This window comes from Vidua chalybeata, chromosome 2 (genome assembly GCF_026979565.1).
Source record: "Vidua chalybeata isolate OUT-0048 chromosome 2, bVidCha1 merged haplotype, whole genome shotgun sequence".
Lineage (NCBI taxonomy): Eukaryota > Metazoa > Chordata > Aves > Passeriformes > Viduidae > Vidua > Vidua chalybeata.
The window spans coordinates 92,084,823-92,100,122 of NC_071531.1; the positions used below are offsets into that span (position 1 = coordinate 92,084,823).

The 15,300-nt window shown below is 45.2% G+C and overlaps 1 protein-coding gene across 1 annotated transcript in view; it reads right to left on the reverse strand.

Moving 5' to 3' along the window:
* FLT1 (fms related receptor tyrosine kinase 1) overlaps window positions 1-15,300 on the reverse strand; it is a 107,732-nt gene that overhangs the window by 3,393 nt on the left and 89,039 nt on the right. Inside the window, exons 19-29 of the mRNA XM_053936174.1 lie at window positions 13,861-13,974; window positions 12,970-13,058; window positions 11,047-11,206; window positions 10,532-10,629; window positions 9,892-10,014; window positions 8,689-8,800; window positions 7,001-7,100; window positions 5,562-5,667; window positions 5,338-5,468; window positions 4,858-4,942; window positions 3,910-4,001 (exon numbers count right to left, since the gene is read on the reverse strand). Of these exons, the coding sequence (XP_053792149.1) occupies window positions 3,910-4,001; window positions 4,858-4,942; window positions 5,338-5,468; window positions 5,562-5,667; window positions 7,001-7,100; window positions 8,689-8,800; window positions 9,892-10,014; window positions 10,532-10,629; window positions 11,047-11,206; window positions 12,970-13,058; window positions 13,861-13,974 (1,210 nt within the window). The remainder of the gene's footprint in view (window positions 1-3,909; window positions 4,002-4,857; window positions 4,943-5,337; window positions 5,469-5,561; window positions 5,668-7,000; window positions 7,101-8,688; window positions 8,801-9,891; window positions 10,015-10,531; window positions 10,630-11,046; window positions 11,207-12,969; window positions 13,059-13,860; window positions 13,975-15,300) is intronic.

Consider the following 15,300-nt stretch of genomic DNA (forward strand, 5'->3'; position numbering starts at 1 on the left):
GAAGATTAGGGCAAAGACAATTTTTACACCATGGAAATTGGATGCCAAAGATTTATCTGTAGATAAAGGACAAGCCAGAGCATTTTTCCATTACTGTTTACATCTGAATTCCTAAAGTAAACATGCTGGACCACAGTGTCTAAAATTAGATTTCCTCCCCTGTATTTTTATAAGTTCATGGACAATCCACTCCTTTCCATTTATAGGGTCAGAAATGTTGACAGCCCTAGTCTTGAATTGTAGAGAAAACATGCGGAGCATTGTTGAGGCTTGCAGAGCCCAGAGTTTTGCTTTTCATTTTATTTTGCACAGTTACGGCTTTTAGTCAAACTACAGAACTAGTGGCACAGGACCACTTGTGATTACAAGTTCCTCTTAGATGTTACAGTTTCTCAAATTCTTAACTCAGAAGCCTTTGTGGTTTTTTAAGGAGTGTGGTCTCTGTCTTCTGTCCTACTGTAGGAAATTGGAAGGTCTCCCTAAGAAGACCACCCCATTACATTTATTAGTAGATGAATGGAGTTCCTGAGGAGTAGCCCTTGTGATGAGGATTGCAGCTGCATCTCATATTTTTATATTGCGTCTGTTGGCAGATGGAGAAGTACTTGCCTTGGGATAAATTCTATAACTATGACAAGGTTAATAACAGATGCAGTGGACTTTTTGTGATGGGTTTAAAGAGAAATGCCTCTGTGATTTACATTGTAATTGTGAGTCTCCAGGAGCTGGCAAAAGTGGAGTGTGCATGACAAGTTGTAAGTCTAAAAACTGTCATGCTTTGATCCTTTCATCATCATCAGGCTTTAGCATCCTGAGATTTTTCTTGTGAGCTAGACTTGGCTTCTGCTTTAATAAACCTTTATACCGGTAGAGCTTCATCTATTAATTTTATCTGGAGTGCACTGCTGTACCTGGGCATGCATTCCCGCAAAAAACTTTGAGGGAGCTCAAAGGGTTTTGGCATCTGTAGTCACGCTTCATTTTGAGTCTGAGTTGACACTCAGTAAAGGCTTCTGTAGCTGTGGACTATCTTCTTGCCAATCTAGGAGTGTAAATTGGAAACTCTGTTTAGTTGGTCTTTAATTGGGATTGTTTGTTGGAGGAAATGGCTGCTGGTTTCTTGCCATGCTCAGGACCAGAGAGAGGTTAGAGGCTGGCTGCAGCTCTTGAGATGCTTGTTCCAGCTCACAGGAGGTGGAATTCTTGCTGTTTTTTTGGCTTTGTAATTTACACTGACTCAAGGGTTTGCCTTAGCCCAAGGATTTTGACTTACTTGTGTTGGGCATTTTCACCACTATTGAAAAGCTAGAAAAGGGTTGAACTTGAGATCCTTTCTACCTGTGAAAGAGCACAGCTCAGAAAACTGCCCCCAAATCTTTCTACTGGGGTCTTTTACCTGAGGCCTTATATTAGGAAAAACTTACTTCTCTTCCTGCTGTTCAGAATATAATTTTTAATCTCAGTGGCATTAGCAAGTCCAAGACACGTTGCAACCATTTCTGTTTCATGCTCCTGGCCACCATCTGGGCCTAAGGAGCTCACCAGCTTTGGCATTAGTGCCTTTCCCTAGGCAGGAGAAGTGGAAGCCCAAGAGGAGGTGCCTTGCCAGGGTCAGTGGGGTACCCCTGCACTCTCAGGTTGGCACCCTGCTCTGCTCTGCCCTGGGCCTGGCTCTCAGCTTGGTCACACTGAGCAAGCACTACTGCACATGCTGGCTCTTTCCTGCAGTCAAGTGATCAGTTTCCTCTGACACAAACCCTGGGAGTGCTTCTGGAGACAGGTAGGGTGGTCTGGGTTTGGCTCCTTCCACACTATGCAGTTCTTCAGCTCTGCCCAGTCTGAATCTTCCAATGCTTTGTTACAGCGAAGGGATCTAACTGTAGGTAAGCTGCTGCCAAAGGGAGGTGAAATCCTTCCTCAGCCTGGTGCTGGCACCAGCAGCCCTGACCATGAGCGGCTACTGCTCACTCGGAAACTGTTCTGACAATCTGGCAACCTGAATCAGCTCCCTGCAAGAAAAGCCAAGCCGAAATGTCAGCACAAGAGTGAGCACAGGAGCACAGAGCAGGATGCCTGCAATGCAAGGGAAGAAGCAAGACTGTACATCTGCTTAGATCAGTTTCCATGTCTCAAACCCCTCCAGGCTCCACCTTGCTCAATACAAATTTTAGGGATATTTATTTACTGCTCCAATTAATTTTAAGTAAAGGATTCTTAGCTAAGATGCTACCACTTTTAGGAATGTGTGCAGACTGAAGAGTCACTGCCTGCATTCACATCCATGAGTGCCTTTTGGCACAGCGCTACAGTGCCACTTGTTTAGCTTGCAGGCCAGATGACCTTGTATGATCTCAGTCAACTACTCTGTTTTCCCAAGGATTTACATTTTAGCAGCCACTGTTCAGTTCAATTCTTTTTCTTATCCAAGCATTCCTTTTCCTTCTGCATTTGACAATGCCCCTTAAAGCACTTCCAGAGGGATGCTCGGGACACGCACCATGCATTCTGTGCCATGCAAAGAAAAAGGCATTTCATAAATTTTGTCTGGGGAGGTTGCCTAGTTGTCTGTGTGGCTGACAGCAGCCTTCAGAAATACATAGAGAAAAAATTAGTTAAACCACTTCTAGGGAACATTACATCCTTTGGAGCCCTGTAATATCCACACACTCTAAGCTTTCTAGTCTCTGGCTCCTCCAAAGACAGCATGCCACAACAGAGCTGAAGTACCATAAAACTGCTCAGGAGTGTATTTTCTGAAAGGTCAAGGCAGGAGAAAGAGTTTCCCAGATTTGTTTGGAGTGGCTTGTGTTACCCTGGCTTTGCCACACATGAGCAGCTTTGCCGCTGCAGGCTGCTGCCAGCAACACGTTTACCCAGCCGTGCTTTCCAGTCCTGTGAGCGTGCGCGCTCTTCTACACGTATTTCTGTGCGTTCAACCAACGCCCTCTGAGTCGCTGGAATTTTTCGTGAAGCGAGGCCTCTCTGCCTTGACTGCACGTTTCAGCCAGCTCCGATTGTTCTTTGAGACAATGCTACACCTCCCAGCCTGCCCAGCTGCAAGGCACTGACAAGTTTGGCGCTGGCAGGATGGCAGGCTGGCCTTGACCTCCTGCCAGCATGAGATGAACGATGGGTTGGGTCTGGGCAGTCTCCAGGCTGGCTGAAAGCAGTGAGCTGAAAGCAGGACACTGCCAGCCTTACAGCGACTGGGAACTGATACAGCGCCGGCACTGAGAAAATAAACACTTCCCATTTACAGAGAGTTCATGTCAGTGCAGCTCATTTCTTAGAGCAGCCCTAGTTCCCTGCTTGGGCAGCTGTCAGGAATTAGGTGGAGGAAGATGGCCAATATATTCAAGTGCTTAAAGGCAGGAAGAGAAGTGAGGCCCTCACATCCATCTATTGTAAAGTTGCCACTTTAGCATCCTGAGCCCATGGGTGTTAAATGGGCCGTGCTTAGCTGAGTCATGGAAAAGAAGGGCAAAAACAAGCACAGGGGGCCTTGTCCCAGCTGGGGTGCCCTTGGGACTTGCAGAAACAACTGCAAATCCTTCACAGCCACACGTTCCTCCTCCCCTATTATTCAGGACTTCTTTCCTACAGTTACCTGCCTCCTACCTCAGTTCAGTGCTCTCTGACATTGGCATTAAATTGAGCATTAGCCGGATCAATAAGTGCTAATAAATCATATTGCTGATGTGCATCAAAGGGGTTGAGGGTTATTTGCTTCCTCAAACACATAGGTGTGGAAGATGATTGACTACTGATTAAACCAAGCAGGACACACCTCAGCAAGAGTTCGCAGGAACTGGGGCCACCTCAGCTACTTTCATAAGGCATGATTTAGCACAAGGACCTTGACTTCTCCTTTGCCGTCTAAAACCTGAGAAGGATATGTAAAATACAGACCCAAAAAGTGTCCATTTCTGCTTGCTGCCTGTCCATGTGAAGCGTTTCAGTTCTTCTGGAGCCAGCACCATCCCACTGTCTGCTTGATAATCCTTGAAGAAAAAAGATAGACGCAGTCCTGTTAGGTGTTAACTGTATTTTACAAAGGACTCAGTTCCTCTTTGGTCTGATTTCCAGCATCCTTCTGGTCATTGATACTGAGATAGCTCCAGGAGACAGCAGCTCTGTGTACAACAGTGCACAGGTATTTAATGGTGCCTTTCCAAACCACCCGTGCCTTGAGGTGCAGCAGACAGGTAATGTTAATGCAGATCCAGGGTGCTAGAAGAAAAGTGTCTATATGCAGTTTGAGGCTGTGGCCAGCCACCAGTTCAACCCTGTGAGGACCACTGTGCCTTTCTCACCTCCTGCTGCTTGATGCCTTCTACTGAGTGACTAAAAGCTTGCCTCAGCCTCTTAGCCATGCCTGTCCCTACCAGGACTAGGTGTTTGTCCCATTGTTAGACATGGCTCCAGCTTGTCCATCTGCTAACAGGTCTTGTTCCTACCAAGAATCCTCTGATGGAAAAGGGACTCACAGTCCTCCTTTGTGCAGTACTATTCAGATGAAAATGCAGATCCAAGGGATTTTGTCTCTCCCACACCAGTGAGATACAGGTGGGACTCTGGTAGCTATACCTTGCAAACCTACTGGAACTGAAGGAGTTCAGGGGAAGGAGTCAGGGAAGGAGTGTTTGCAGCCCATGACATGGCCAGCAAGGATCTCTGACCCTAATCTGTAGGGTAGTGGGATAACCTCCTGTTGCAAGTACAGCTAATCCTGCACCTTGTATCAGTTAGAGCTGACAAAGCAGTAAACCCCCCCCCCCCAATCCTGATTATCCCTGTATAAATCTGTCACATAAATAAAAAATACATGGTATATCATTTGGCCCAGGAGTCACTTACATTAAATACAAGCGTTTCCTTCATGGGAAGCTCTTCAAATGTCTTTATACGCTGGGGGGGATTTATTTTGAAAGTGTTTATGTATCTGTTCAACAAGAGAAGGAGGACAATTTTTGGTGAGAGTATGAAGTGCACAAGCAGGAAGTGTTGGGTATTTCTCTGTTTCTTTAGGCAGTTCCCAGCTATCTTTGAGGTAGGTCATACAAAAGGGACTTGTTAACCAGACCCCACCCAAATCTCACTCCCCAGTCCCGGGGTACGCACAGCTGTGCTTCTCACAGTGCCTGTGCCCTGTGACCTGCAGGTCCCCCTGGGCAGGGGCACTCCAAAAAGCCACAGCAGTGGGTGACTCAGTAACTGGTGGGACACTCAGGCCACCTGTGGGCTGTCTCTGAGTGTTTTCTCCCACCCAGGTCCAAACTGGGCTATGCAGTGAGCTACCACCCCCAACAAACACAGTCTTAATCTTGCTGATCTCACCTGACATTTTCGGTGCTTCCAAAACTTGAGCTTGTAACAGGAAAATTTTCATTGCACAAAGGATCAGATGCAGGGGGAGTCACACTTTCTGTTGTAAATATTGTGCTGAGGGGTATGTAGTCTTTACCTTCCTAAACGTAAACAAGAAATAAAAGCCTTATTCCTGCATCCACATGGCTACTTGCCCCTACCTCGGTGACAGCATGCAGTTGTGACATTAATACCTGCTGGACATTTGCTTGCAGCAAGTCGCCCAGCTTTTTCACCAGCTCGGAGAACCGTGGCCTGTCGTTGGGATTGCCCTGCCAGCAGTCCAGCATGATTTGGTAACTGTGAGGACAACAGCAAAGTGAGCACATGGTGGGGTTACAGCTCTGTTTGATCCAAGGCAGCGCAGTCTTTGACATCTTGTCATTGATAGACAGACATAGGTAGGTCACTCCTCAACCTGCTTGGTTTTACAAAGATTCTCTCTGACACCATTGAGCACTCATCCTAAAAGGAAAGCAGTAAACTTTCCACAAAAAAAGAAAACCTTCCTGCAGCATCCTAGAAGACCACATCAAAAGGATAATTGAGCCAACCAGTCATACTTCCTTTTTTTCATTCCTAATTAAGCATTAAACCTTTGTATTAAACATCTATTAACTGGCAATGTTTAGGTTAAAGTATCCTAAAGGCATCCTAAGATGACTTATATAGATGTGTCACTTCCTTGTATTGGTTGAGCCGAGCTTTCCTTCCTGCAATAAAATATGTGGAAGAGACAAAAAAAAAAAAAAAAAAAGCTCTTATCTACTGTCACTAGGATAATAAAATTAGTCAATGGGCAATACTCCCAGATAAGCATGGCTGGCTTGCATCCTTTTCTTCTGCTCGAACTATTTTTTTGTAAGTGTTGCTATTTAGAGTCGTGACATAGCACTCGGGAGGACACCAAGACACCCACTTGTACTTGATTTTGCCTCCGGAGGTAAAATACCCTGGACATGTTCATGGTCCTCAATGATTTGTATCACAGGGTGAATGTTCAGTGTGCTGTATGTGCCTTCCCAGGCAAGGTGCTCTGTCCTGGTCCACCTTGGTCTCCAAAAAGGTGTTGGCCATGCAGTAGCAGCTTGAGACTGCACCTGAAGGCAGGGGAGCAGGGAGTGACGGCTGACGTGGCAGTAAGGACTCAGACAACCCGGGCGGGGTGGCTGCGGGTCCCCGTCCCCTTCCTCTGCCATCAGACACGGTGTACAGGAAAGGGTGGACCCTCATTACCCGAGTGATTGCGAGGAAGCCTCCACTGTCACTTCCTAAGTCAAGATGATGTTAATAATGTCACATTCCTCCAGCACTTATCTCTGTGCATGTTGGTAAATATTAAACCTAGCCAGGAATGAATGACCTTCCTCCTCCTCCTCCTCTTCCTCCTCCTTGCTCAGCTTCCCTCAGAGCACTGAGTGATGCGCTGGGCTCAGGTTCTTGCTGCCCCCTACCCTCTCCTACCCTCTGGGAGAGCCAGGGGCCAGGATGGGGTGTGCACAAGAAGATATCAATGGAGGATTGGGTTGTTTTTCCTTAGGCTAGCACAGGTACTTTTAGAGGCTGGTACATCCTCAGCAGGGCAGCCCGGGAGGGCGGGCAGTGGTACACAAGGCAAGCAAAGACATCTTACATCTCTGCAGTCGCTTGCTCTGGGGCTCGCATTCTTGTGCCTTCCTTCAGCCTGCTGCAGAAATCCTCGTCTATTTGGACTCCGGGGTAAGGAGAGGCTCCTGCAAGTGACATTGGGAGAATAGATACATGCCTTGGGTACCTGTGACCTCGCTGTGGCCCTCTGCATCTCCCTCAAATCGCTTGGGGTGTGCCTCATCAGGCTGCAGAGCTGGGGGCCAGGGGGTGCCCCCCTGCAGGGTCTGGCCCTTCTGGCTGCCACAGGCAGGGAATTACTGCTGGTTGTGCTCCAAGCCCCAGTCTTTGGAGGGGGGGTAAGATCAAGACCACAGCTATTGGTGGTTCTTTCCTGGCCTGAATAGAAGAAACGCACATGAATTTGATTTGAACACTATCCCTTGAAAAGCCAATTTGGACAACTCCAAATTCTAGTTAGCACAGTATTAACAAACCTCAAATGCCCAAAATCACCTTGAAAAAAATTGAAATAATTGTTTTAAATGAGGTCACAGTACATTTGCATTGCTTTTCTATTTTCTGTGTTTTTTCAGATGCAGCTTGATTGTATTGGTTTTTTTTTTTTTTCTGTAGACAAAAAAAAAAGTCAGGAAAAGGGAAAACGAAAGGGGGATAAAAAAGGACCTTTCACAGAGTCAGAGAGTTACCAGGTTCAAGGAGCTGGGGCTTTAAGAAAAAAATAGCAAGTATTATGAGGCTGACCATAAAATCACAAGAGCTGGCAGGCTGACCAACAACATGTATTTAAACTAATAAATGATTGATTGTCCTGAGAATTGTATAGTATTGTTTCCTCTACTGTTTGCCTCTTTTGTCAGCCTCTGTGTTGAACTCAATTAAGATTCTTCTATTCTGACAGTCATTGTTGTTCCCACTCAGTGTACATTTGTATCCTGCCTTTTCCACATGAAAGAAAGGGGAAAAAAAGGCTTCACCAGGTTTTAATTTCAGATTGCATGCTCTAGTTCATCCTGCAGCATCAGTGCAGATGCTTTTTGCCTGCTGTGTCCAGTAGCCTGGGTGAGGGGGGTGCTGGATCCCTCCTGGGCTGGGGGGACCTCCTGGACTCAGGCTGGCAAGGGGAGTGACAGGATCTGAGACATGCAAACTGTGGGTTTGGCCTCCTTGCTCCCACAAGAGGAATAAGAAGCTTTTGAGAGAGCACTCAGCTTATGGCACTCGGTGTCTTGAATGCTGTCTGTGGCACAGAGGTGGTGCCTGGGTCTTGGGCAGCTGGTGACCCAGAATCACAGCTCTGTGTTATCCCACAGGTTTCCATATTCAATTAAAATGCTTTAAAATTGCCTGATTTTCCTGGCTAATGCCATCAGTCAGACAAAGCACTGTGACTGCTCTGGCTATGCTGCTCTGCTTCTTCTGCCAAGGCTTTCTACAGGGAAAAGTGAGAAGCTTAGGTATTGCCCATGGCAGAAGTAACTGGTAAAGTTCTCAGACAGCTGTGCTATCCTTTGAGGCTTTCAGCTTGGCAAATGAGCTTTCAGCACTCTTAAAAGCACCAAAATTTCTAGTTCACAGGGGCATGATAATCCCTCTGCTTCTGATTTAGGTCTTTCTGAAACACCTGCCAAAAGATCATTGAAGGTAATGGATGTTTCTCCCAAGCTGCAGTCCCCACTCCTGTCAAGCTCCTGGGGTGCAGAGTTAACATACCCAAGGAAAATATCTCCCACAGCAAGACCCCGAAGGACCACACGTCACTTTTTGTATTGTAGATTTTATCAAATATGGATTCAGGAGCCATCCACTTGAGAGGAAGTCGAGCCTGGAGTAAAAGGGACAAATCTGACTATTATTTTCAAAGCCTGAAAGATTTTAATCATAGATGAATCAACTATATATTGTTATGTAAATAATTACCATTCAGGCAGGAACCTGTGGGATTTCCTTACAGGCAGTCAAGATAAACCCACCTTCATTCATACGCTTAATAAATTGTTGGAGTAAAAGACTGTTTTTAAAAAACATGTGGCACAAAACACCAGACATTGGAAACCTGTGGCCAGGCCTTTTCTTTACAGGGATGTGGGAGTGTGTAGGAGCAGTGGTCTCTTGCCAGCATCATAGAGACAGGGCAGAAAGCCCTGCATCCAAGCACCAACTTTCTGTAATGATATTGGAGATATTCTGGGGGAAAATTTCAGAGCCAGAATTGCAGGAGCACATCAGCAACCCTCGAAACCCCCTCAGCACAGCTTGTTAGGGTCTCCTGAGCAGTACCAAAGCTATGTGAACATTTCCCAGCTATTTTGCAATGCTGTAGACCCTGGAAGCTATTTACAGATGTGGGAATAGCTGGCAGGTGGCTGAGACCTCCACAAAGAGACTTTCTGCATGACTGCAATGTCTACACCAAATTCCCATGGCATGGCTGGGTGCAAGTGCAGTTTGCTGGCCCAGCCCTTCACAGCAGGGCTGACAGGGCAGTCACTGCCTGCTCTCTGCAGCAGGGGCAAAAAAACAACAAATAGGTGCTGGAGGAGCAATTCCTGCTCAGCTGCTCCACAAGGGTACCACGAGCACTGGGGGGGTACACACCTTCTTTTGGAGGGGCTGTTTTCCTTGAAGGAAGTTTACGGAGTAAGGGGGTTATGGTGAGCCAGCCAAGAAATGTCTAAAACCAAAGTATGAACCGGGCAAAGCTGTGAAGCAGTTAGCATGTCTAAGCCTTATGGCTGAGGATTGAAATGCTTCCCAGACCCACAACACATCTGGACAGCTTGTCTTCACATAAAAACCATGACAGCTTTTGAGCTCTTAAATTTGGGAAATGTGAACATTGACAGAAATTTTTGGTGGACAGTTTGAAATGACATGTTATAAACATTTGAGTAAATAAACAGCATCTTGACTTACATCTCCTTTTCTCACATAATCAGGATTCTTATAAATATCTCTTGCAAGGCCAAAATCACAGATCTTCACAACATTGTTCTCAGATAAAAGGATGTTTCTGGCTGCCAGGTCACGATGAATGCACTATAATAAAACAGTTTCACAATCAAATTGCATTTCCTTATTCCTGCCCACAAATTTCCTGTCTCCCATATCCTTTAAAATTTTATTATTATTATTATTAATAAATATAATTTTTAGAGAAGTTGCTTGCAGTTTACATGAAGTTACTGTAAACAGCAGTAATTATTTAAAAAAAAATTACTAAGTCCAGAAAGTGACAAATTTGTAAGCCCTTTGACATTTGCAGGGAAAGAGCTGAATCATTTGGAGCTCCCTAATATATATTGAAATTAAGGAAAAACCTACCACACCCAAAAGATCTTGCCCAAATGAATGAGCTTGACCCACTGCCTTCAGTCATGATCCTGTGTTTATGGACTATGGATACTTGGATAAACACAGTTATATTTATAATGCCAAGAGGAAAACAGCTCTTCCTTTGGGACCTCTCCCAAGGAAGGTGTCACTACAATGTAGACATGATTTCACCTCTGAATCCTGTCCTTCTGCAGTGAAAAACCCTCAGTGCAAAACTCACCTTTCTGGAGGAGAGGAACTCCATGCCTCTGGCCACCTGAAAGCTGTAAGAGATCAGGTCCTCCATAGTGAGAGGCAGCTTGTACAGGTCATCAGCATCTGCAGAGGTGGAAAGCAGGGTTTGTAACAAAGATAGCTCACAGGCAGTTGTTTTCCCCCTTTCTTACAGACCTCATTATTCCCATAAATTCAGTCTTTATGGAGGGGTATTTGAAGGTCAACCCACTGTCACTGAAAACAAAAATAGTGCTTGCTTTACACCCCATGCTTTGGACACTGCTGTGTTTTCCCCACAGATAAGGAGCAGTCAGAACAAACAATCACACATTTTCCTGTCAGATTTAGTAACCCTGGAAATAATCTTTTTTTAAATCTTCTACCCTCTGGACATGACCCTCTGAGCATCTCCCACGGATGTTTATTAGGGTGATAAATGAGGACAAAAATTTCAGGGATTCACAGTATGTTGTAAAAATATCACAGTCCGTGTAGGGACAGGAAGGAATTAATACCTACCCTCCTCGTCCTCCTCCACATCACTCAGACTTTTATCTTCCTGGAACCCAGAGCTCGCAAAGCTCTCCCTGCTGGTGACACTGGCCAGCCTTTGTTTTTTGCTTTCCACTGGCTCAATATCCTTTTTCTCTTTCATTTGCTCTCCCTGCAGAGAGGAGTCCTTCAAAGAAAAAGAGAAGAGGTTCTACATCAGAGCAGTGGAGGGGGTGGGGAGGAACTGAGTCAGACTGCTGATGCCCTTCTGCCAGGCTGGTGGTCTCTCTCATGGGTGGTCACATCTCTCATGGGCAGGGGTGTCCAGTGCCACTGTGGCATGCAGGGGCTGGTGGCAGAGCTGTGCTCCACAGGTCATCATCCCCAGAGGGCAGAAATTTGGTGACTTGGAAGCACCAGCAGATGATTTTGGGGTAACCAGGGCAGCGGGCTATCTCTGCCACAGCGAGGATTTGCAGGGTGTATGGATGGGCCTGTCTGCTGAGCTGTGCCTCATCTCAGCCTGAAATGAGACATCTGGAAGGGCCCATTTCTCTCCAGCAGACAGAGAAGGAGCATGAAGAAGTGGGTTGGGAAGGTTGTGCCCACAATGGAGGCATCGCAGACCTCTCAAACATCAGCAGCTTTTGGTCCCAACCTGCTTAAGACACCTGTCTCTATGTCCCTGCACAGGATTTGGTATGGGCTTGTAAACCCTTTCCATGAGGAGCAAGGGCACTTGGTGTTTGAAACAGCTGCTGTTGGAAGTGATTGCCTCTCTTCAATGCCTTAATCCAATACTTCCTTCTTATGGACAATCTTGTGATGGTTTAATGGAACACATGCAACACTGTTTGGAAAAAGCTCTCTCACTGCTACCTGTAGAGCAGCCTGGCTGCCTGGCCATACTCTTGCCCCCTCTTACTTTTCCTCTTGTCCTGCAACCATCTGTATTCCCTGTGCATGCTGGTGCAGAGCCAAACTTCCACCTCCTTCCTGCCCAGGCAACATTCCCAAGGGTGCTGGAGCACTGGGTGTGGGAACAGGGTTTGGGAATGACTCCACTCAGCATGGACCCTGCCCAGCCATGCTCCCTGCTGAGCATCCCACTCCAACAGCCACATGTAGGAGGATCCAGTTGCTGTGTCTCATGTGGAGTACAACATGGACAGCCTTTCAGAGGGGGATGTCCTCTCAAGGGAGCTCTCCCACAGATCCCTCCCGAAAAAAAAATCTCTGAGATGCTGCTGAATTTTTGGCACAGCTGAGCAGAGGTTTTGAGACCTGATGTTCTGTATCCAGGCTCCTAAGTCTCATGTCAGAGCCCTGGATCATTTGGAGGATTTTTTCTGGAGCAATTTGAATTTTCTGGGGCATTTGGATTTAGGTTTGTAATAAGAAACCCATCATGAATTTGATTCAGAGGGCTGTGGGATGTGAGGACAAAACTCTAATTTCTTTTCCTCTTGATAGCTCTTCTCCTCACACAATAATAAGATTACTTGTAAATCTCTGAATATTAGAGTGTCTTGGGACATGAGATTTAATTGGTATAATTTTGTTTGTGCTCCCAGCAGTACTGAAATAAGTGGGCAAAACCACTTCCTTTGTCTTTGCTGACCTCAAGCTCACCAGGAATGGGTTCATCAAAAGCAGGGCAAGAGCACGTGGGGACACTTTGGATATGATCCACTTCCCCTCGCTGTAGATGGCTCCAGCCAAATTAGTTACAGCAGTCTCCTTGCACAGTCAGGGAGGGAGAGGTGAATCCTTTCTTGGCACAACACATCCCACGCCAAATATTAATATAGGTCAGGTGAACTTCATCCAAAAGCCATTTCTCTCCTTTGGTAGAAGAGAGTCTGAGGAGACTAGCTCAGAGTTGACATCTACATTACCACCACTTACATAAAGCAAGATGAACCCTACCAAGACCATCTGCCTCCTCACCTTGTTAGGGCAGAAAAGATTCCTTTTGCTCTTCAGATAGTTTGATAAATTCCCGTACTTGCAGTATTCAACAATCACCATCAGAGGCCCTGGGAAATTAAATTAAAAAAAAGAAAAAAAAAAAAAAAACAAAAAAAAAAACCAAAACATTTTAAGCAGCATAAAGCAATAAAAGGTGTCATCAGTTCTGAGAACTGCCCATAACTACATGCCCATAACTACAACTTGAGTCCAGAATAACTGGCAACTTGTCCTAAGAACTAGAAGGCTGCTTGAAGGACACTGCACATAATCAAAACAATACTGCTTCTGGAAATTAGGGCAGGGCCTAATTTTGGAAAGCTGGGTCTTGAGTCTGGGTCCTGAGGGACACTCTGTTTCCTCTTCAGGCAGTTCAGACTGGAGTCTCACAGCCCACACACACTTGTTGAACTAAAATAGGTGACATATCTAAAACAAACAATATCCCATACTGGTCTTTTGATTTTCTTAGTGTGGTATCATGGAGGATTTTACAACAGCTGCATTGTGACTCATAGTTCAGGGCCAGCAGCTGATATCCCTTGTTCCCAGCCTCTCCAGATCATGTTTAACTTGAGCTTGAGCAGTGGAGTGAATGAGATAAAGGATGGCAAGTGGCATATTTCTAAATTCACACTTCATATATTAATACTAAAAGAGAGTTTAAAGAGTGGAAATGTTTAATCACTTCATTAAATGACTGAAAAGCTCTTTTTCTTTTCCTCTTTTTTTGTTTTTTTCCACCAAGTACAGGATTAGCTTGAATATAAAAGCTCCTAACTTGGCCTCTGGATGAAAAACAATGTGGGTCGCTGGCTGTTATTGGGAGATAATCCAAACCCATTTTCAGAGCAGTGCAGATTTTTTTACCTCCATTTTTTGTGCAAGCTCCCAACAAATTCACAATGTTGAGATGATGACCAATGTGTATTAGGATTTTCAGCTCTGTCATCAGTGCTTTGTACTCACTTGCTGTGGCCCCTTCTGTAAATACAAAATAAAAAGTCAATGTGAAAAAGCAAAGTACTGGTCCTGCTGAGATTTACCACTTCTCGTTACTTTCCATTGAAATAATCTCCGTTACTGGATGTACTTCTTGTGTTGATGTTCTCTCTCTGTTCCTCCCTGCTCAGCATCCTCTTGGTTGCAATTAAACCCATAAAAAGAGTCAGGCACTCAACTTCCTCCCAGTAGACTCTATCCTATTCAGAACTGAGAGATTTTTTTTTTTTACATGAATAGTTTTGACGTTTCAGCCACAAATTGAAAGAACAAATAAAAAGGGATTTCAAGATGGTAATTAATTCTATCTAGAATTGGTTTCATTTGACCTGACTTCAGCTATCTAAGGGTTAACTAATCAACATTTTAAGGGATCAGTGGCAAGAGCAAAGTATTTCCAGAAGCTGATGCAGCCATCAAGTTTAGCTATCTGTATAAGGGAAAGATGAACTACCCCTGGGTGATGCCTGCCTGGTTCTATTAATTATGTAGGAAGCATGGAGATAGACCAGGAAAGTAAATATTAACTGGTTAAAATGAAGTGAATGCATCTCACCCTTACCAGTCATGGTCAATAATAATAGGAATTACATAAGAATTCCCTCAAATAGATCCAAAACATTCTATTTAGTGTTGAGTGAAACTTCTCATTCCCCCTGAACAAATTTTTTTCCTGCAGGATTTGATTTTGTTAAGAAAACAAGAAAAAACCATATTGCTTTGTGTAGACCCAAAAGGAATTCTTCAGTTTAGTGACACCAAGAGCAAGAACAGTCCTGTGGAAAAAACCCTCGAGCTGGATCTTAAAGGGCTTGGTTTCAACATCTGAATGGAAACAGTTTTTCTTGGTGTCCCAGACAAAACTTGTCTTCTACTTGGTGATCCACTATTTGCTTGTATGGGTGGTGACACATCTCCTCCACCACATGGGAATTCTGTGAGGATAAGGCCTAATGAATGACTGCTGAGTTCCTGGATAATCTAGTGAGGACACAAGGAATGAGGCAGATTTCCCTGTGCTTTAGGTGAGATTCTAAAGATACCTACAGAGGATCTGGTCACCACTGGCTCTCTTCATTGTCAGCAGAGCTGAACAGGACTCAGCTCCCCATATACAGGAGTCTGCCTTGGGATGAGCTGTTGTCTCTCACCCCTGCCAATGAAGGGCATTTGAGTGACTGACTCAGATACAAGCATCTACTCTGCACATGCACATGCGAATCCCATCAGGAAGACTTCTGGTAGCTGCCTTCTGCTCCCATCCATTCCAGGAGCACCCACTGCTTGTTGGTGGTGCTGGCTGGCACA